This window comes from Glycine max, chromosome 3, assembly GCF_000004515.6.
Source record: "Glycine max cultivar Williams 82 chromosome 3, Glycine_max_v4.0, whole genome shotgun sequence".
Classification (NCBI taxonomy): domain Eukaryota; kingdom Viridiplantae; phylum Streptophyta; class Magnoliopsida; order Fabales; family Fabaceae; genus Glycine; species Glycine max.
Window position 1 is genome coordinate 45,524,628 of NC_016090.4, and position 22,992 is coordinate 45,547,619.

A 22,992-nucleotide genomic window follows, 5' to 3' on the forward strand; every position below is an offset into this window, starting at 1 on the left:
CCTCTATCTCCAAGAGTTTTCCACACTTCAATAGGTATGTTGTCTGGCCCCACCGCCTTACCGTTACTCATTCTTTTCAACGCTTCCTTTACTTCCTTTTTCTGAATCCGACGATAGTACTTATAGTTCCGGTCCTCTTCTCTTGTGTCTAGACTGCTAGAGTCATATCCATATCCATCATTAAATAAGTTGTGGAAATACGCCTTCCACTTTTCCTTGATATCTTTTTCATGCACTAAGATTTTGCCTTCTTCATCCTTAACACACTTTACTTGATCCAAATCTCTAGTCTTCCTCTCTCTACCCTTAGCAAGCCTATATATAGATCTTTCTCCGTCCCTGGTGCCTAGAGCTTGGTATAGTCCGTCAAAAGCTTGGGCTCTTGCCTCACTCACCATCTTTTTGGTTTCATTTCTAGCTATCTTATACTTATCCCAAGTTTCAGAATTTCTACACCTAGACCACTCCTTGAAACACTCCTTTTTTACTCTAACTTTGCTCTGAACACTTTCATTCCACCACCACGATTCTTTACCCCTAGGTCCAAAACCTCTAGATTCACCCATCGTCTCTTTAGCCACTTTAATAATCTCTTGGGACATCTTGTTCCACATATCATTTGCACTTCCTTGTGATTGTCCACACCATCCCTCCCATATCTTTTGTTGGAAGATTCCTTGTTTCTCACCCTTCGAGTGCCACCATTTGATCCTTGGTGCTACCATAGTACTTCTTCTCTTTGCCCTATCTCTAATTCTTACATCCATAACCAAAACTCTATGTTGGGTAGTCAAGCTCTCTCCCGGGATAACTTTAGAGTTCAAGCAATACTTCCTATCAGACTTCCTGATAAGGAAGAAATCTATCTGGTCTAAAATCTAGTAACTAATGTAAAATAATTTTGTCAATTTTTTTTTATCAACAATTAACAATATATTAGATGAACCGGAGGTGTTAGAAAAAAAAAACAAAATACAAAATTGTCAAGTGATAGGCAAAGAAGACATAGTTTTCTTGCTGTAAAAAAAGGTAAAGAAAATGTCTCTTGATTCAAATAATTTTCTTTTCTCTTTAATTCCAATACTCTTGTAATATCTTTAATCCATTTCTATCTAATAGAATTGAATTCTCGATCATTATTAACGATTAATATATCTTCTATATAGTAGTATTTTCTTTGGTCCTATTAAACAAGCCTTTTAAGGATATTTTTAAAAAATTATAAATACAAAGTTATTCAAAATCATGATACAAGTGCATGGAAAACCTCTTTATTTTTAATTTTTCAACTAATGTCCTTAATATATTTCTTTATTAAGATTAATATAATATTACCAGCATTAATTTAAGATATTGTCTTTTTTACTTCTTTAAAAACTTAAATCCAAAATATATTCTTACGTACAATTTAGGGAAAAAAAGTTAGTACTAGCTAGTATTAGCGTGTGAGCCAAAAGAACTGAAGCATTTGAATATAATTAAGCTTGGCATTACGGTAGTTGCTATGAACATTTGAGAAACACATTTGAATATAATTAAGCTTGGCATTAGGGTAGTTGCTATGAACATTTGAGAAACAATTATGTCACTGACATTAATAAAACCACCAACTATCACCGTCCTCTTTAATTCTCAACTGTCCACGCATAAGTTCAACCGTCTTCATTCCTTTATGTTAACGGCTGTGTACTTATATATATACACATATATAGTATGCCGATATTAACTACTTTCACCAAAGCAAAGCATACCCACAACACACTGTTTTTGTTTTTGTTTTTCTGTGTCACTGTTCTCACATAATCTGGTTTGGCGGTGCTAAGCACAAACATGTCCAACTCGAGGGTAGCTGTGAACTCAAAACTAACGGTTGTGTCGAGCAGACCCGTTAGTGCTTCGGGTAAGGGTAAGGCTCATGCGCTATCCGCGCTTGACAGTGCCATGGGTTCACACACAGTGCATGTTATATACTACTACAAGAACGAGGAGAAGTGGTTTGAGTCGTTTGATTTGTTGGACCCTTTGAGGGAATCGTTGTCTGAGGTTCTGACTCTCTACCCTACTGTGACGGGTCGGTTGGGAAAAAGAGGAGTGGATGGTGGGTGGGAAGTGAAGTGTAATGATGCGGGCGTTAGGGTCATAAAAGCCAGCGTGGATGCTACACTTGATCAATGGCTCAAATCTGCCTCTGGCTCCGAAGAGAACCTTCTGGTTGCTTGGGATCATATGCCTGATGATCCTACCACATGGTCTCCCTTTCGAATTCAGGTATCATTTACAATCAAGTATCTCGACATGAGAACAATTTTATATAGCTTATACTGTATATTCTACATCTCAAATCTCAATAATGCTTGGTTGAGCAAACAGTTTTATTTTGCTTTTATCTTTTATATGTTTAAAGTCATATTTAACTTTATTTTTTATTAATTATCATCTAGTATGTGAATTAACTGGCACAAAATTATTTTAGTTTAATTAGTGTATATGTTTATTGGAATACAAATATAAGAGTGAAATAACACAATATTATATATAAATAAAAAAGTTAAATATCATATAAATAATAAGATCCACAAATTGAATGTTTTAAGTTTTGAATTAAAATGTGATATAAATTTACTCATGTGATGTGGAGTGTTTGAAGTGTATTGGTGATTGTTATAGATGATTTTGTATAGAATACGATAGAACATAGAAGTGATTGTTGGATGTTGGTTGTTGCAGGTAAACAGATTCGAAGGAGGAGGTGTTGCAATAGGAATAAGTTGTAGTCACATGGTGGCAGATCTAACTTTCTTAGCATCATTTTTCAAATCATGGACGGAAGTTCACCGCCACTTGGCCATTACCCACCCTCCCTTCGTCGCTCCACTTCCAAATCACGCCGATGATGATGCAGAGTCTCTCCCTCGCCATGCAAAAACACACTCTCCGAGAAACATGGCTACAGCCACCTTCAAGTTTTCAAGTTCAATCATCAACCGATGCCTCTCCAAAGTCCATGGCACGTGCCCCAACGCCACCCCATTTGACTTCCTCGCCGCTCTGTTTTGGAATCGCATCGCTCGGGTCAAACCTCCAAAAAATCACCACCAAACACACTGTCTTTGCATTTGCACCGACTTTAGGAATCTCATAAAAGCGTCCCTCCCTATTGGGTACTTCGGAAATGCCTTGCACTTTTCAATGCTCTCGCAGAAAGTGGAAGACATGCAATTAGGAGGCATAGTCAGTGCAGTGCATAGCCACCTGAAAGGGCTTTCAGAGGAAGAAATATGGTCTACGAATAATGAAGGGAATTATTATTGCATGTATGGGACTGAGTTAACTTGTGTTTGCATGGAGCACTTGGTGTTTGAGGAAGAAAATGAGTCGTTGCTATATGCTGCAATGTTTGGGAATAACGAGAAGCCAATTCAAGTTTCATGTCGCGTGGGGAATGTGGATTATGGTGAAGGTTTGATCACGGTGATGCCTTCTGAAGAAGGAGGACTTTCGAGAACAGTGATGGTGATGCTTCCTGAGGAAGAACTCGCTGAACTAAGCAAAGATGAAGCAATATTGGAGTTGGAGCCAGCGATGCTTCTTGCTGGTTCTGTGGTCAGTGGTGGACCATTGACTTAATGCAAAATTTAATTTTTCGACTTCTTGTCTCTCTCTAATGCTGCCAACCAATACTTACACGTGGAGTACGTGAGAATCTCAGACACTTTTTTTTTATATTTTTATTCATGTGATTGATTAAAATTTGTTTAAAATTATCAATTTTATTATATTTTATTTTTTATTTAATATAAATTAAGAGAAAAAATATTAATTAAAAATTAAAATTTATGAAAATAGATAATTTTTAATAAATTATAATCAATCAAAGAAAAAAATCTAAAAAAAATTATCAAAATGAATAAGAAAGTTTTTGCCAAACGTGATAGAACCGGCTCAAATTTGGAGTATGTGTGTCAGTGTGTATGTACGTTTAACTCATGAATCATGACTATGACTACCTTGCATGAGTAAATTGTTTGACTTTTGTTTATTTATTCATTTTTCACTAAATAAATTTGTCCGTTTAAATCTTGTGGTAATTTTATTTTCCGTTCAGTTCTTAAGGAGTGTACAGAGATATTAGTTAAGGAATTTTTTTTTATTAAATACTTTCAATTATTTAAAACATAATACCAACTTTTTTTAATTTAATAATCTTTAGAGTGATATCATCTAGTGTCTTTCAGAAAGATTTATTGCATAAAAATATAAAAACATAATAATTTTTTTATAAATAACTATTTATTTAAAACTATTAAAGTTTAAAGATAATGTATATAAATTGAGATTTTTTTAATGAATGTGAAATATTGTTTTACTTTGACTAAAAAGGTATTCTTAAAGAATCAATAAACAAAGTATTTTCATAATAGTACAATAGAAATGATGGTGAAATTATATTAATAAAAAAAACTTTTAATTCCTTAATTAATGTTCAAAAAGCATTGGTTTTTTTTTTGTTGGGATATTCCAAAATGCATTGGCTGACATTTAGTTAACTAATTTTTTAAAATGTAAAATATTTTATATTATCAACCAATTAAAAGTTATTCATATGATTATTAAGACAATTATGATAAAAATAAACAAATATAATAGTTTATAATTAGATGAATGTAAGATATTTTATACGGTAAATGCATATACCATTTATTCTTACTAAAATAATTTCATCGTTATTTACATAATTAATTTATTAAAAGTTATTATTGAAATAACTTTTAAATAATTATTATTATAAAAATCAATAAATTTATTATAAATAATAATTTAGGATTAAATAATAATGAAAAAGTCTTTCCGTCGGTCCTATTTACTCTACCTAAAAGATTTTAATAGCTATCCATAATCATGTTCTTACTTTAGACTATTTATTGGCATTCTAGCTACTTACGCACAGCAGGCAGCACCAACAATAAACCAAACCAATCTTCACCAACAGAAAATTTGTCTCTAAAAAATAATCAGTAAAACATTCAATGGAACCATGATTCGACACAAAGATGGATATCTTGGCTTCAGATGAGTCTCACTCTCTCATTATTTAATAAGATGTGCATAATTAAGCATACAACATAAGTTTTGTGAGTTGTCCGTATAGGACCAATGGCAATTAGTTTTATTGAGAGCGGATTAAATTTTGGAGCACGCAAGGAGATACGAAACTAGATGAAAAGAAAGATCTGAGATCTAAGGTGCATAAGTGCATAACTGGTATATATAGTTATGCTTTTGGTGGAGTATTAGCAAACTTCCATGAACATCTAACAAATGCATCAGTGGTCCGATCCCCTGCCACCTCAGATATTGGTACAGCATCTGTAATCTCCTTTAAATCATCTTTGCTGAGTTTCACTTCACATGAACCGATATTACTATCAAGATTTTTTATCTTAGTTGTTCCTGCAATACATGAGAGGCTCCAGAAATGTTAATTCTCTGGCAAAAACAATTCACAATTAAATGCTGACATGACGTCACGATATAGTATTATGAGCCCATGATCAAGGGGGTTCGTGCATGATTCAATTTAGCCTCTGATATTGTAAAAATGCTAACTTAGTCTATGACTTCCATACGTGTCATTCAATTTAGTTCCTGAATTTAGTAACCATTGTCAAATTGACTATCATAAATTGATTTGATCGCTAGTGTTAGAGATCAAATTGACTGACACACAACAAAGTCAAGAATTAGATCAAATGTTGCGTACCAAAGTCAGGAAAATCACTCACCAGGGATGGGTACCACATCGTCTCCTTGATGAAGAATCCATGCAAGAGCAAGTTGCGAAGATGTACATCCATACTTCTCTGCCAATTTTTCTATCCTAGAATATAAGATTTTGTTCTTGTCAAAGTTCTCCCCTCGTAACCTTGGTTGAAATGCCTGGTGGAAAGAGATGTTAGTGAACAATGAACAAGGGCAAGTGTTGTCAGAAAGAAAGGTTTAAGTCCATACCAGAAAACTGTTTGCAGGTATACTTTCTACGACAGCCTTGCCACCAAAAAATCCACGGCCAAGGGGGCTGTATGGTACTATTCCAATTCCAAGTTCCCTGAAGTGTTGCTTCCAAAGTCATTAATGAAGATTCACGAAGGACATGGAAAAGCACTAGGTCAGGAAAACAAAGAACTTGGTCGTGTATACACAAATAAAAACGTTCCAATTCAAGATAGTAAAACTACTTGATCGAAAGTTTATCTCTAGAAATTAAACAACTTTCTTCGCTTGAAAGAAATTGGATCCTGACCATTATTTTTTTAATACATGGATAATTTAAAAATAAAGATTATATTATAATAATTTGAATGGCTTGATAATGAACTGAACACAATGCAGTTAAACTGAAGAGGACCCTTGTCCAAAGATATCACAGAAAAAACAATGGTATGTAGACATTTGCAGGAGATATAAGGTTGGTTGTGTGGTTAACAAGGAGGAAAAGGAGGGAAAGGTCACAGTTTTGATCTCTTCGGCTAACAAACTAGCAATTAAACATTTTTCAATAAAAAAAAAAAAGCTTCCATTTCCATAGAGATATATAACCATCAACCCAAAGATTCAAGGAACTATTTTCAGTTTGTCTCAAAAATTATAAATAATTGCAAAAGAGACAGACCAAAAAGAAGGCTGTAGAAACCAGATAGGTAACCCCAATTACAAAAGTAGAATAATTAGAATTAGTTAGTTGGGGGCTGAGATAATTAGAGGAACAAAGCATGTTGCCTAATAAGAAAGGGTTGAGAGGGAGATTTTATCTTGTGATTTGAGAGGGTCCAGGCGGAATCCAGATTGGGAGAGTCCAGGCCTCTCAAAAGTCCTGGGAATCATTTGCACACTTTTCTGTTAATAGGAGCTTTTCTCTCTATAAATCTGATCTAGTTTCTATCAGTTTGAATCAGAAACTTGAGTGTCACAGTGGAAGTATAAGGCCTTGGGCTCTCTAACTACAACAACTAGCTTCTCGCAAAGTTCTTATCAAAATCATCAATAAACGAAATATACACCTTAAATGTTTGATTTCCTGTAAGATACATAAGAGGAATCCAACTTCAGCTATGAAATTGCATAGAAGAGTGATGTCATTTCCTGAAGAAATGCTTATGACCCTTACAATAGGAGCCCCTTCAAAACAAAAACTGACAACTTAACATTGACTTTCTTTTTTGGTGAAATAATTGTTAAAACCTTTATACATAATTGTTCACAATCATAAATAATCCACAAGTTCCACTTGTAAGGTAGAGCTTCATGCTATCTAAACTTATAAACTCAATTATGACTGGGAAGCAGGAAACAAATCAGCAAATTCTCCACAGAAACAACATTTTACATTATGGACACCCTCTTTATGTACCTGCAAAGTGGAACAATATCTTGCTCAATTTCACGAGTCCAAAGGGACCACTCCAGTTGCACAGCAGTAATGGGATGAACAGCATGTGCCCTCCTAATTGTGTCAGGGCTAGCTTCCGACAATCCTATGTACCTTATTTTTCCCTCTTGGACCAGCCTTTTAAGCTCTCCCATCTGTCATTCAAAGAAAACCGAACAAACATATCAAACACAGAGCCACCAAATAAATAATCCTCACATGAAAAAGAGAAGTAATTGATGGCAGCACTCACGGTGTCTTCAATGGGTACAGTTGTGTCAACACGGTGCTGATAATAGAGATCAATGTAGCTGACACCAAGGCGTTGGAGGCTACCCTCGCAACAGGACCGAACATATTCAGGGGAACCGTTCACTATCACATTACCATTTTCCATTTTGACAATCCCAAACTTTGTGGCAATCTGAAATTGATCTCGAGGAAAGTCCCTGAGAGCCTGAGAGTTAACTAAAATGTTATGTTACTTACATCCATTGTTGATTGTTATTTGTTAAAATGAAACAGATCTGTTAAAAGGTAGTTAACCTTTCCGACCAAAACTTCATTGGCACGTGCTCCATAAAAATCTGCAGAATCAAAGAAAGTGACCCCTTTGGTGAATGCGTGTTTGATCAAAGAGATGCCAACCTCTTCGGGAACAGGATCGTTGTACACTCCACTTAGGCCCATACAACCAAATCCTAACTTGGAAACCTTACAAAACAAAAGCAACAACCAAAAATGGTTCACACAAGACAAGGAAGATACCAACTCAATTCAGAAACATTATTCGAATGAAGAATTTCAAATCAATCCAAAAAAAAAAAAAAAACTAACCTCCAGGCCTTGGCTTCCAAGCTTCACCCGAGGAATATCTGCCATTTTTTGTGTTCCTAAACGAATTTTCCAATTAGCTTTCTTTCTTCTATTCGTCTTCAAATATGTGTTATTAGTGCTATGAGGTTGGTACACCTAACTCTTTGGGCGCCACCTGCTTAATCTCTCTCTTCCAATTTTTTTGTTATCATGACTTTTTTAATTTTTATTCCGGGCTTATTTGACTTCTCAACCGCCATAGTGTTACTAAATACTAACGGATGTGTCTGGTTCATCTCGCTTCACCTTCAAGTTAACCCTACTGACGCCATTACTCAAAAAAATTATAAAAAAAAAATTGATTTTTGTGTGAACAAATATATATTTCGCAAATAGTCGAAAACTAATTATTCAGCTATCTATAACTACGCTGAATCTTATTGTCTATTATCGGTACAGAAAAATCACGGTAAACATGCATAATTTTTCCTTTTTGAAGAAACCCTTAATTTGTTCTCTACATTTAACTAGCATTCTTACTTCAGTAGATGAATTTATTATTTACCGACATGAAAATATAGTTTTAAAATTTGTAATTTGTCACCATGTTTGTCTAATCTTTACTCGTTTGTTTACTTTAATTCTTCCCCACACATAAGAAATCCAATAGAGGCCTTTGGATCTTTTCACGCGCATGATAGAAGACTATTGTCAAAATTAGGTTCTAAACTAGTTCTAACTAATAAACCCACGTCGATTTATTTAAGCTAGGTGATATTACTAGACAATGAAGGTTGTTGTTTACCCTTAGACAATTATGGATCTATAACCCAAACTAATTTTACAAAATGTCATAATTTGGACAAAGGGCATTTTGCTCTTAAAAAAAAGTATTTGTTTCTTTGTGGGGAAATCCAGTTCTAATGACAACGAAAGCGCCCAGCCGCCCACTGGCATTCTACTTACGCGCTACAACAAACCAATCTTCATTGGCAGAAAAATTCTGACGAGTTTGAAACTATTGATTCTATTGAACTCCGGTTAAACATTGATTGAATTGAACCATGATTCGGCAGAACTATGGATATATATTGGCTTCAGATCACACTGTATGTCTCATCATTTAATATCACGTGATTAATTAAGCATACAACATAACTGCTATATATAGGACCAAAATGATTGTATTTTGGAGCATGCAAGGAGACAAGAAACTTGATTAAAAGAAAGATCGGAGCTAGCTCAAAGGTCCATAACTGCTATATATAGTTATGCTTTTGGTGGAGTATTAGCATACTTCCATCAACATCTAACAAATGTATCACTAGTCCAATCCCCTGCCACCTCAGATATTGGTAGAGCATCTGTAATCTCCTTTAAATCATCTTTGCTGAGTTTCACTTCACATGAACCGATATTATTATCAAGATTTTTTTATCTTAGTTGTTCCTACAATACACATGAGAGGTTGCAGAAATGTTAATTTACTTTTTAAAAAAAATCATAATTAAAAATGTCTGATGATTGTTAGGGACTAAAATGACCGGTAATTATAATTTCAGGACTAATTAGATGATTAACTCAATTTATCCAAGCGAGACGAATGTGAAGAAATTTCTATAAATAATATATTTTCAGAAAATATACTCATCTTAACTCATACAAAAAATTTGATGCAAGAGCAAGTTGTGAAGGTGTACATTTATGCTTCTCTGCCAACTTTTCTATCCTAGAATATAAGATTTTGTTCTTGTCAAAGTTGTCCCCATGTAACCTTGGTTGAATTGCCTGGTGGAAAAAGATGTCGATGAACAATATTGCAATTCCAACTTAAAAATCCACGGTCAAGGGGACTGTAAGGTACTATTGCAATTCCAAGTTCCTTGTAAGTGTTGCCACCAAAGTCATTTAATGAAGATTCATGAAAGACATCGAAAAGCACTAACTCAGGAAATGAAAGAAATTAACTAAACGTGTATACACAAATTAAAAAGGTTCCAATTCAAGCAAGTAAAACTATTTGATTAAATTAAAGTGTTATGTCTACAAAATTAAAAAAAAAAGGGCTAAAATACACTCGTGATTCATGATCATTCCCTAAGTCTAAAAAGTTCCATTTTGTTTTCTTAGAGTCTCTTTGTAATACCAAGTTGATCTTTGGATGACATGGCAAGATGTTAACAAATTCAACAAGGTAGAGCTTTAAGCTATCTAAACTTGCAAACTTAATTGATCAAAGAGATGCCAACCTTTTCAGGAACAGGATTATTGTACACTCTGGTCAGGCCCATGCACCCGAATCCCAACTTGGAAACCTTACAACACCAAAAGCAACAACCCAAAATGATTGACACAAGCCAAGGAAGATACCAACTCAAAGCCATGATATGAATGAAGAATATAAAATCAATCCAACAACATAAAATATATGCCATTTTTTGTGTGCTCCTCTGCAAATTTTCCAACTGTCTCTCTCTTCTGTTTCTCTTCAAATATGTGTTAGTGCTATGGATCGGTGGATTTGACTCTTTTTTTATTGCGACGCTTAACCACGATAGTCTAGCAAACAATGTTTTTTAACAGGATATTCCTGAAAAATCTGACAAGAAATAACACACGAACGTTTTAAGAAAGAATTATAAAACGAGACGTATGCAGTTAATTTTACCTTTTTAATGTTGATACATTTTTAACACATTACTTTAACATATTTTTTATTATTAAATGAATTCATATAAATTTCCTTGGTACATAGTTGTCCCAGTAATAAATCTTTGTCCGGGTGGACATAAGGTATATTCTTCTTTTAATATTTTTTTCGAGAATTCAAATCTTAGAACATTTAATTAAAAAATACAATTTTTTTATTATCACTCATATAAATCATTACTGGTATATAAATCTCATTAGAAAATTATTGTTTTCTCCAATTCATAAATTAGCTTAAATTTAATGTATTAATGAATAATAAAAACTCACTCATTTTATGGGGAGTAAATATATTTAAGGCAATTATATTTTTTATAAAACAATTAAGCGCCTAATAAAGATGAAAAAATAATAAAGGAACCGTGATATGTGTTTCTCTGTCATAATACTTATTAGCATTTTGGTTTCTATAAGTTAGCGCTTCTATCATTTCTTGTCCTTTATAAGCTTATTTTTTAAATTTTAGTTTTAAGTTTGTGCCTTTTGCAATTTTAATTCTATAAGATATTTTATTTATTTTTAGTCCTTTTAAGTATGTGTTTTTTCAATTTTAATCATCATTAGCGTGAATTTAGAGGATTATAAATGAAAAAAAATAGAATCTTATGAACAATCTCTTTTATTAAATCAAGGATAATCAACTAACAAAAAAAAAATCTAAACTATTTATTTTAAATCTCAATCATTTATTATTTATTTACTTATTAATTAGTTTTTCAAACATTAGAATATTCTAAATTTAAAATTCAAAAATCAAGTTAATAAAGAATTTTTTTTATCGTTTTATATTTTTTTTTTCAAATTCATATCTTTATTATATTTTAATATATGATCAAATGAATTGTTATAAAAGAAGAAAAACATTAGGGAATGATCCACATTATTTAAGATATTTCACAGTAACTTGATAGAAAGAGCTTTTTTTTTTAAAAAAAAAAGATAACTTTAGAAATCAATTTGAATGAAATTAAAGTTCAAGGTGATTATTTATAAAAAAAAAATATTTTTTAAGGATCAATTGAAACAAAAATAAAGTTTATGAAGTCTATCTTTAAATATGATAAAATTTATGGTTAATTAAGATAAAATTAAAGTTTGGTGTTATTTGTGATGAGTGTGTTAATTTGCACACATTTCAATGAACTGCTCTCCGTACACATTTTTTTTCTTATAAATAAAAACAACTCCAGGTATTCTATTTTTGTTTCTCTTAAAATTAGTTTGAAAATATAATAATTAAATAATTAATTCTTGACCTCAAAGAAAAACTTGTACATGCATGGAAAACTTTACGGACTACCATCCATTACAATGAATTCATCCCCGAATTCTTAAGGGGGAAAAATGAAACTCCAGAAAAGAAGGTAAAAGAAAAGAAAACAGGAAGCTCAAAACCATGTTAATAATGATCCAATATTTTTATCTAAGGAATGCTACTCATGCAATACTAATACTCTAATAGTGTGTTTGATTTCTTTGTCAGCTTTAATAACTAGTAATAGTTAGCTACTTCCTAACAAATATTGACTCTTTCCAATAGAAAACCGAACATACTTGTTGTCACATAAATATTAGTTGAAAGCTAAGATTAGCTAAATACTCATAATAATTTAGAATCAATATAATTGACACTCATGATACCTTTTTCAACAGTAGATTTCTGGACTAGTTCAAAGAGTGCCTAGTATTAAAAGTTGAACAAATTTAATTAAAATTACACAAATTAAGTCTTATTTATATCACTAACTTGCCTCTATTTATGACACTTTTAACAACTTGATAGTTGTTCCAAACATGACTTATTGTAAAAAAAATTGGTGTTGAAGTTCGACGCTTCCCTTTAAATAAATAAAAAAAGGTGAAATAAATGTTATAAATTAACTGTGGAATTGTATAATATATATATATATATATATATCAAGTTAACATCTATCATATAAATCATAAATTATGATGACAAAAGATTCAATATATTACCATAAATTAAAAAGATGGCACATTTCAAGATATATATCAACAAGTATTTCATTAGTTGAAATGCATGAACTTACCTCTTGAATAAAAGGTTAATGAGAAATTTATTAACATGTTTGGATTTGTGTTTTCTAATCACATCTAACACCAAATTCACAAGAGTAAGCCAAACTAACGTGGAAGCTATATAAGAATTTGTTTTAACAGCATGTGGATCACACCAGCATACATTATGTTAATGCATTACATCCTTAATCTAACGTGACGCTCGTTTACTTGTAGTTTAGGATGACTTTATATAGTTCTATCACTCAGAAATTTTCCTCTTGTTAATTTTATTTATTTTACAAAAAGCCTTTTATGCTAGCTTTGTGAACGTGATCACTTATTGGTATGCAATAAAATTTGAAATAAATGCCCAATTTTAGAATAATTTGATAAAGATTGTGTTACAGCTATAGAGATCGTATAAGGATGTGATGTGTATAGTATGCTAGTTTCCTACATCCGTACGTCCAGGAATAATATACTAACCAAACATTAAAATTATACCAATATACATACATTTAATTAAGCTTGTATATATTTTTTATTAAACAGCCAACATCATCCTCACGAACTCTTCATAATCAACGAGCCCGTCACCATCTAAATCAGCCTCTTTGACCATCTGTTCCACTTCTTCGTCGGTCACCTTCTCTCCAATGGTTCTCATCACAGACCTCAACTGCACGAATACACATGTGATGTGGCATGTCCATTATATGGTTCATATGAACTCATGCAATGTTGTTGAACAAATTAAATTAAGATTTACAATTCTCACATGGTAATTGACAAACTCTACCTTCCGTGTAAAATAAAAATTAAAAAAAAAAAAAAGCATTGTACCTCACTGGGCGATATATAACCATCATGATCTTTGTCAAACACCCTGAAAGCTTCCTTCAATTCCTCTTCTGCTTCCGTTTCCTTTTGGATCAAAATACATAAATAATTAACAACATCAACTTTTAATATTACAACTCTCATTGATAATCAAACTAATTTTTCATGGTCTTCTTGTTTGTGTAGCATTCATTAATTTTAATTAATTCTTCGCACATGCACACATTTTTAAATATAAAACTTGTAGATGAAATTAACTAATTTGCATAGCCATCTAAATCATGGTCAACACACTTCAAAATCTATTACATCAAAATAAATTTTATTGAACTTTAGAATAAAAAAAATGAACATGTAATTTCTTTTTATGCACCTTCATTTTTCTAGCCATGAGATTCAAGAATTCCCCGAATTCTATGGTTCCGTTGCCATCCATATCCACTTCGTTCATCATAATTTGCAACTCCTCCACCGTTGGATTTTCATCTAGTGATCTGATTGCAGTGCTTAATTCTTCAATGGTTATGCAGCCTTTTCTCCGATACATATATATAAAACAACAAAAAAGATCACATGCAATCAAGTATATAATTAAGAAATTAAAGAGATTAAATTAAGGGGCAAATTAATTCAGCAAGCATACAAAAACGGAAACAGAGGGGGGGAAATCTAAGTCTAACCAAAGAAAATAAGTTCAAATAATGGAGGATCAATTGAGAGTATTATGAGTAACTGGTTTTAATTAAATGCATAATTAACAAGCCTAACGTACCATCTCCATCTTTGTCAAAAAGACAGAAGGCCTCCAAAAATTCACCAATTTGCTCTTCCCTCAAGGCTTCCTTCATGCTCGATCCCTTTATACAAATAATACACTAACTTACTTTCAGCTCAACACAAGCTCATTCTACGCAGATACGGGAGGGAGAACCAGGGATAGAGCACTCATGCTCATATATATTCACTCAATCACTCCTCGATTTATAATTGCATAGCAAAATTCTAAACGTGCAACTTTTTAAAAAAAAAATAATACCATAATATAAATTATTTATCATAAATTGAATGTATAATACGCGTTTTAAAAAAATTATTATAAATTTTAGTTATATAAAATAAATATCCACATGCTAACTAATATAATAACTCACTTGAATATGGAGACTGGTTGCTTTGACCAAGTACAGTCTACATATTTGTACTTTACAATCGAATTAGGCAAATTAGGTGTCTATACGAAAGACGGTAAGGAATGTACGTACTTAGGTTTGAAAACTAAAAATTAATTGCACATACGTGGTATAAGTGTCCAATATTATAATAAAAATATATTTATTTTTTAAATATTTTTATATATGTTAAACAATAACTTAAATATATAAAATATAATAGATTGTGTATAATTAATATATTTCTTTTACACCTTGTTTGTTTATATAATGTTCTTTTAATTTAGAATTCGATAAAATTAATTTTAAACCACTTAATTTGATTAAGAGGTATAATTAAATTAATTTGAATTATATGTTTACATTAAAATATATTTTCATTTAAAATGTGAAAATTAATTTTCCTACTTTTAAACGAAAAAAGATAAATTTATAGTTGAAAAAAAAAAGTAAAATGAAATTGAAGTGGAGTGGAGAAATCTGAGTTGTACCATTTGGAAATTAACACCAGAATTGGGAGGCAAAGAGGAAAAAAGAATACTAAGTTCCACGAAAAAATCAATCCCGTATTCCCAACGACAATAATAGTTTTCAACTTTCAAGAGTCTATGCACGTATATACAGTAAGGAAAATTAATCATTTCCCATTTCTCATTTCTCTCATGTTACTATTTCAGATAATATCATGAAAATATTATACTTCTAAGCAAAACCAATCCAAGAATAAAATAACTAAAGTGTATATTTTAGATCCATAAAAAAACTTTTGTTCTTAATTTTTATAAAAAAAATATCACATATGTTGATAAAAAAATCTAACATATAGATCTTTCCTTTAAAGTTATTTTTTTTTTAATTATTTCTTACCGTTGAAGCAATCTTGACCCAAAAAAATTAGTCCGAATAAAATAAGATCTCATATCTAACAAGTCACAAGTTAAAACTCTGGCTTGTTTCTTTATAATAATGTAAATCTAAGTATCTTATAAAAATTCTTAAGATAATTTTTATAAAAAATAATAAATTTATCTTACATGTTCAAGCTCTAGGTAGGACGAGCATGAATGATAAATCTCTCCGTCCAATATTTGAGAATAGTGTTTTTGAAATAAGACTTTTACATTTGAGAAAATGATCAAGAAATAATAACCTTCCTTTAAAAAAAATAATAGTCTTTTTGAAATTTATTGGATTTACTGATAAATAACTTTTGGCAAAAAATTATATATTTATATATATGAGAATAATTAATTTTTAATGAATATTTTGCAGAAAAATCTGAGAATTCAACAGAAATATGAAGATTCAAGATCTACTTCAAAAGTCATGTAGAAGGGAAAGGGAAAGGGGGAAAGAAGGTTGTACGGATGCATGTGGTGCTTAATTTTCCCGAAACAGTGCAAGTTTTCGTCGTTCGTGCTTTCCATCAATTTGACTTTGCTTCGCCCGCTAATGGACGTCACTTCGTTCTAGTAAATACTAGTACGCCCTTTTGAAAAATATGATTTCTTATTCTTGTCCTGAAATATTCAGTCAAACTTGGAAAAAAAAAAGATTTCGAATTAAAAATTTAAAATATCTTTTATTCTCTATTTTTTCTTATTTTTATTCTTTTTAATAAAAATGTATAAATTTAAATATTTTATTTCCTTATTTTCTATCTAAATAATAGATAATTGTTCATATAAGTCTATAGTATAAGATAATAAATAAATTAGTGTATTTAAAGTATAACTGTTTTGACGAAAGTTTTATTGTTTTCTGAATATTCATTTCACATTAATTTGAACTTTTTTTAAAAAAATGACATTGATAAATGTCAAATGAAAACGATTCATTTTTAAATTTGAAAGTTGTTTTTTTTATGAATATAAAATTAATGTTAAGTTGATAATTTAATTAATAATTTAGAACCCAAACCCGTCTAATTCAACTTAGGGTTGGATCATGTTAGTGGACTGGGTTGGATCATACTCACTTCTAAATTCCGAGTTTGAAAAATCGGTCATTATTAATGCAGACTTTTAAAAAAGACTATAAATAAAGAATAGTGTTATTTATCACGAACAAATTATTATGAAAGGAAACACGAACAATGGATAATAACTGATCATACAAGGTGGGATCCTTGTAAAATTCTATTTTTACGCTATCTTGTATCTCTCTCTTTTTTACTTTTCAACCAAAAATATTCATTTGTGCTGTTTATACAAAAAAAAAAAAAAAAAGTGTGCGTACCAAAAAGTATTTCTCAAAAATAAAATACGGCCTGCCTGCAAACTTGTCGTACGTTGATATTAGATTGCAAGAGATGCATGGAATCAAACGATACTATCTAAGCTTCACCAAATGCAACAAAGGAACAAATTGTTTTACGTGTTTTGAATTTCTCTTTTATTCATGATACTTAATCTCATGATTATATTATATTTGTGGATTTGGCTTTTTTATGATAAAATAAAGTAACTTTAGTTGGTGAGAAAATTAATTAACTATTAATATTTTAATTTACCTTGGATTTGTTATGTATAAGGATATACTATATAATATCCGTTGATTCTTTTATATATGTCAACAATTAAGTTCATCCACTTTACCTTTTAAACTGAGTTATTGTTCACTTCGAATTCAGAATCCAATGTTAGTAATATAACCATCTTTTTCACATGAGGTGATTGAAATTTGAACCACTTAGTCTTATACTATAAATTGAGATCTCCGGTCCTTCTTATAAAAATTAAGTATTACTTAATTATTAGTTTTATATTATATTATATATATTATTTTATTATTTTGAATGTCAGTTCTATTTTATATATATATATATACACACACACGGGGTAATTGATCTGGAATTCTTGACATTGATTACTGTCAGAAAAGAGGCACATGATCGATGACTCTAATTTAAGGCGGGGGAGTGGATCGAGTTTGAGATCTTCAAAGGAATCCTCTGGCAGCTTATGTCTCTAGTTCTGATTTTAGATTAGCAGAGTCTGCAATTGAATCATGTTCAGAAGCTTTTAGGAATAGATGACCGAATCGTATAGTTATAACTAAATCTTCCAGCTGTGGTTTATCACATTTATAGGAAAGACAATGCCTGTGCAGATACGTTTGCCTCTAGAGCTACTTCTGTCATTGGGTTCTACTGATGAGATTTCATCCCATCTTTTTTGGTAGCAGAGCTCAATAGAAACAAGATAGGCTTACCTAGTTACAAATTTTCTTAGGTTTGTTCATGGGTGTTTGGTTTTTATGCCCCCATGTTTTTAGTTATGTTGTTCTTGTTCCTTTTCTGTTGTTAATTAATGAATTTCCTGGTTTGTTTTAGGAGTCTTTTACTTATTGGATGTCAACCTAATTGGAATCGCAGTCACTTTGACACGAATGATATTCTTTGACTTATTTATAAATAAAAAAAATGTTTAGAAGCTTTCATAAGTATTCACTATAGTAATACATATTTCAAATTATTAAGGAAAATACAAACATAGGTTTGTTGTGCAATAATTGTGATTTATCCGAATGCATTTATAAAAAAAAAATTATAATTCAATAACAATTAATTATAATTAATCATAATAATTGTCGTAAAATATTTAACTTTGTGCTCACAGAAACAATGTATACAAGCCTGCATTGTAGGATCACAAAAGGCAGTACGTATGTATAAAGGAAATTATATTTACCTTAATCTGAAGAAATGAGTAAAAACTTGAACTTATGGCATGTTAGATTAAGATAATATCCATTATTCGACCAATGGTTATTTGAAAATGGAAGAAGCATATTACCTTATTAGGGAAAATATGAAGCAAAAACAAATGGTCTACTTGGACAGAGTTCACGTCATAGAATACATAGAACACTTGTCAAATTCGCTTTACATACAGTATGGTAATTGTCCAAATTTTTACGACCGATTTGTCAGGTACATCATTTAATGCATGGCAACATACATGATAAGATGAATCAATAAATACATTCCAGCTTCCACGTACGTACGTCTGCCAACATAGCCGGCCTCATAATGTCTCATCCAAGTAAATAAAACGACAAAATGATTGATTGTATAAACCTGCTGCAAATAACTCAGTATCATAAAACCTTGGCCTTGAACACCCTCACTCGAGTTTTCAGCCAATTAACCAAATCACACTGAAACACTGAAGTACTAGTTATTCAACTACTAGTAATAAGCATAATTAAATATAGAGGAGCCGAAGACGAAGCAAGCCCAGAAAGGTTGAACAAAGGAGACAACGCATGGCAGTTAATGGCAGCCACAGTGGTGGGTCTGGTGATTCTCTATGGAAGCCTAGAGTGAAAAAGACATGGGCCATTAACTATCGCCTTCGCGGCCGTTCTTCTTTGCAGGGTGGCGTGGGGATTCAGCATGTCATTCGGCGAGAAAATGGTGTTCTTCTGGGGAAAGCTTTTCTGGGGTTCTTTCCCACCGCGACGATGGTGTTTTTTCAGGGCTTGTTTGCGGGGATTACTTTGATCTTGATAGCTGGGGCGTTACTTGGGAGGATGAACTTTCGTGCTTGCAGATGCTGTTTGTGCCGCTTTGGGTTACTTTTTCCTACACTGTCACTGCCTTTTGTAATAAGAATTTTCATGTATAAACCAGAATATAAATAATATGCGTGATATTATTTTTTAAAATATACATAATTATGGTACGTAGTATTATCAAACAACTTTTGAAATAAGATTTATTTATACGTACAAATATATAATGAATACTCAAGACAAAGGGATACTAACATTGTTGCGTGATATTTGCAAATTGCAATGCATGTGATGGACTGATGGTAGTTGAATACAGAGAAATGTTTCCATCAAACAACATGATTTGGTAAGCCCACTGTGTTTGGGGCCGTACAGGGATGATCACTGGTCTCGTTTCATCATATCACACCTGCCGCAGCTACAAACATCTTTTTTCATACACCTTTTTCAATGCTTTGTTCGTTCAAACTTGGACAAAAAAATAAAATATCTAGATAATGATATTATTTTTATTTAATTGAAAAGAAAATGAAATTTTATTTTTTAATTCAATCTTTTTAAAGCATTTTATTTTAAAACAAATAAAGGACAACTTTTTAATCTATCATTTCTTATATTTCTTTGCATTTAAATATAAAAGAAAATAAAGAGAAACATTTTATGAAAGTTGCATTACTAAAGAGATAATAAAATAAATGAATTTAAAAAAATAATTTTATTTCCTATTTCAATTGAAATTCTAATTTTTCTCTTTTATTTTTTCCCTCATTCAAATAAATAACAAAAATGCTTTTTATTGATCATTTTTCTTGAGTTATATATACACACGTACGTCCAATTAGGCGTCCTTTCCAATGTCGCCTGCTTTTGCATAACTTCTCCCTTTTTCATCCTTTACTATACACCAGTTAATACATTTTACAAAACATGCATGAAAGATAAGGGTAAGACCAAATTACCTTATAGGAGTTTTTTTGAAAGGCAAAAGTGAAATATATAATTAATAGCAACTATATAGTTTTAGCACAAGCGGTGCCAACCTTATAGGAGATTCCACTGTAAACGAATTTCTTTTAGATCCTACATGATTTTCTATTTTTGTTTATAGTAATTATAGGAGTATCCAATTAATGTAAATGAATTTCTTAAATAATATATATTAGTAAGTGATATGAGTATAATGCATAGAAAAAATCCAAACAATAAAAAAGAATTAGTATAGAAGTAAAAAATACAAGAGCATCGGCAGAAATTTGACGAATGTATCTTGAGATAACATGAAAATAGTTTCCATTCCGTTAATTAATCCATCTAAATTCTAAACACAGCACTTCATTAAAAAAAAAAAAAGATATATATGCAAGTAAGTAAGATTTGTGAAGTGAACAGGAGTTGTGCAAGGGTGGGGTGTGATCTCAGGAAGCATTCCTTGGTACACGATGATGATCCTCCATAACAAACCCATGCCGTCTCTTCTAGATCGTGAAAAATACATTGGGCTCGCCCTATGGCATCCAGAACGGTGCAACTCGATCATGCGGGTTTAAGACAAATGGCCATAGTTTTCGTTATTATCTTCAACTTTGTTACGACCAGCGCTCTTGATTTGCTTGCTCGTGGGGTCCATAGTACCACTAAGGATTGACACCAATGAGTTGCAAATGGGTGACATGGTAATGCATGGAGAAGAGGCTTTCTCTTTGTATGATGAGCCTGCAGCAAATTCATAAAGTTTATGATGCTCAAGACTTTTCGTTCGTTACGCCAACTTCAAATGGTATAAGTAATTCAATTACTAGTACTCAACACAGAGAAAAATGTTAACTGATGTTTTGTTTCATCTTTCAATGCATGATCTCGGATAGCGCATGCAGTGATCTTCCTACATATCCAGAATTCTCCGCCGGCTAACGAAAGGAATTTAAAAGTCTATCCTACCTTGTTAATTTGGTTCCATGTCCTGCTGTCCAAATTCATGCATGTTTACAAATTTAAATTCGCGTTTAATATTAATGAATGAGGTTTGTTAAATGCTGAGAAAATTTTAAGGTTATTTTGACTTCTAACTATAGGAAATTTTGATTAATTAATGATGTGCGTATCTTCACTTGTTGATTTTAAATCTTAGTTTTCGTTCTGTGTACTCTTCTATATATGGTTTGCCTTATGCGTGCTTTCATTAATTTTTTATGCACAAAGTCTACATGTCTTTAGTCACATTTATTGAAACATATGACTTTTGTGACAAGAAAACTATGAATATTTTAACTATAAATAATATTATCTGTAAAACAAAAACTATAAATAATGTTATTTGTTCACATTTTCTCTATGATAATTTATACACGTTTATTTTTCTTTTATCTTTCTCTATCATTTACTTATTCTATCACACAATTCTCCCTTGTCTTTTTATTTCTCTCTTTTTTTGTATAAAAATTATATAAAATTTAGTACAAATACAGATACTCATTCTTTATCATTTTAAAAACTTTTATTGTGAAATGCAAAGCATTTAAATACAGTTTTTTTTTTATTTCAAGAATGTTTTTAATTAAAAAAAAAATTTAGAACTAAGCTTACAAATACCAAAATCATTATTTTTTATTTTTTTTTAATTGACTAAAACCATTTTTTTATATTTAACTTTAATATTTACATGTTCTTTCAATTATTAATTACAATTTTTTTATTCTAATAGTTATAATACTATCGTGAATATCATTATAATTTATAATATAAATATTTATAGTAAAGTAATATAGATTGTGCATTATTGAGATAAAGCTCCACTTCTAATTAAAAAAACAATATTATAAAATATATTTATAAAACTGCGTTTAAGTTTTGTACTTTATCCAATACCACTAATTCTTAGTACGTAATTTTGGGATAGACTAGATAGACAAGGTAGGTTTCAATTCCCTCACTGTACGGGAAAACTGAATAATTATGATAATTAATTGCATATGTATGATTCAATGTTCTCTACACAGAGGATTGCCGATTGCGTATTTGTATTGATTAAGATTCATCAGGATCTAACTCAATTCAGTTGATTGCCGATTTTCAATTACTACATATAAAAAAATTCAGATTTCACTTCGGTCAATAAATAAATAAATCAGATTTCAGATTTATATTACGTAATTGAAATGATTTGATTTAGAAAGAACTCTGAAATATTCATGAAAAAAAAGAACTCTGAAATTGAGAAATAAACACAATTCCTACATTAAAAGAATTTAGCTTAATTGATAAACAGAATATATAAATATTATAAACTTCTGCATGATTTTTAATTAGTAATTTAATTCTTACGAATAAAAAAGGAAAACACAATTCGTACATCACTGCTTTAATTAAGAAATTAGCTATGGACGTTGTCCAGCTGCTTTAATTAACATTTCATATATTATCAATATATAATATTATTAAATTTATACAGCCCTCCATCTCAAAATACTCGTGTCACCATTTTATTCGATCTAC

The 22,992-nt window shown here is 31.1% G+C and overlaps 3 protein-coding genes across 3 annotated transcripts; 1 reads left to right on the forward strand and 2 right to left on the reverse strand.

The window, feature by feature from the left end:
- The first annotated feature begins 1,702 nt into the window (after positions 1-1,702).
- On the forward strand, positions 1,703-3,774 carry LOC102670183 (protein ECERIFERUM 2). Its single transcript, XM_006577220.4, has 2 exons — positions 1,703-2,268; positions 2,728-3,774. Exons 1-2 carry the CDS (start codon positions 1,831-1,833, stop codon positions 3,625-3,627), a joined length of 1,338 nt encoding a protein of 445 aa, XP_006577283.1. The 5' UTR covers positions 1,703-1,830; the 3' UTR covers positions 3,628-3,774.
- A 1,286-nt stretch (positions 3,775-5,060) lies between these two features.
- LOC102670317 (probable aldo-keto reductase 1) lies at positions 5,061-8,595 on the reverse strand. The gene is made up of 7 exons (XM_006577221.3): positions 8,264-8,595; positions 7,973-8,140; positions 7,680-7,883; positions 7,409-7,581; positions 6,010-6,106; positions 5,784-5,937; positions 5,061-5,451 (listed from the first exon to the last, which is right to left on the reverse strand). Exons 1-7 carry the CDS (start codon positions 8,306-8,308, stop codon positions 5,273-5,275), a joined length of 1,020 nt encoding a protein of 339 aa, XP_006577284.1. The 5' UTR covers positions 8,309-8,595; the 3' UTR covers positions 5,061-5,272.
- Positions 8,596-13,337: 4,742 nt separating this feature from the next.
- Positions 13,338-14,791, reverse strand: LOC100500550 (uncharacterized). Its single transcript, NM_001249034.2, has 4 exons — positions 14,586-14,791; positions 14,187-14,344; positions 13,817-13,897; positions 13,338-13,652 (listed from the first exon to the last, which is right to left on the reverse strand). Exons 1-4 carry the CDS (start codon positions 14,659-14,661, stop codon positions 13,518-13,520), a joined length of 450 nt encoding a protein of 149 aa, NP_001235963.1. The 5' UTR covers positions 14,662-14,791; the 3' UTR covers positions 13,338-13,517.
- Positions 14,792-22,992: the final 8,201 nt, after the last annotated feature.

What these genes read in the sequence shown, in the direction of transcription:
- LOC102670183 (XM_006577220.4), top strand. Translation starts at nt 1,831, where the DNA reads ATGTCCAACTCGAGGGTAGCTGTGAACTCAAAACTAACGGTTGTGTCG. An exon ending in GGTCTCCCTTTCGAATTCAG is followed by an intron (nt 2,269 to 2,727) that starts GTATCATTTACA and finishes TGGTTGTTGCAG; the next exon opens with GTAAACAGATTCGAAGGAGG.
- LOC100500550 (NM_001249034.2), bottom strand. Translation starts at nt 14,661, where the DNA reads ATGAAGGAAGCCTTGAGGGAAGAGCAAATTGGTGAATTTTTGGAGGCC. An exon ending in TCATGGCTAGAAAAATGAAG is followed by an intron (nt 13,898 to 14,186) that starts GTGCATAAAAAG and finishes TTGATCCAAAAG; the next exon opens with GAAACGGAAGCAGAAGAGGA. An exon ending in GTTATATATCGCCCAGTGAG is followed by an intron (nt 13,653 to 13,816) that starts GTACAATGCTTT and finishes GTATTCGTGCAG; the next exon opens with TTGAGGTCTGTGATGAGAAC.
- LOC102670317 (XM_006577221.3), bottom strand. Translation starts at nt 8,308, where the DNA reads ATGGCAGATATTCCTCGGGTGAAGCTTGGAAGCCAAGGCCTGGAG. An exon ending in TTGGAAGCCAAGGCCTGGAG is followed by an intron (nt 8,141 to 8,263) that starts GTTAGTTTTTTT and finishes TTGTTTTGTAAG; the next exon opens with GTTTCCAAGTTAGGATTTGG. An exon ending in CGATGTGGTACCCATCCCTG is followed by an intron (nt 5,452 to 5,783) that starts GTGAGTGATTTT and finishes CATGTATTGCAG; the next exon opens with GAACAACTAAGATAAAAAAT.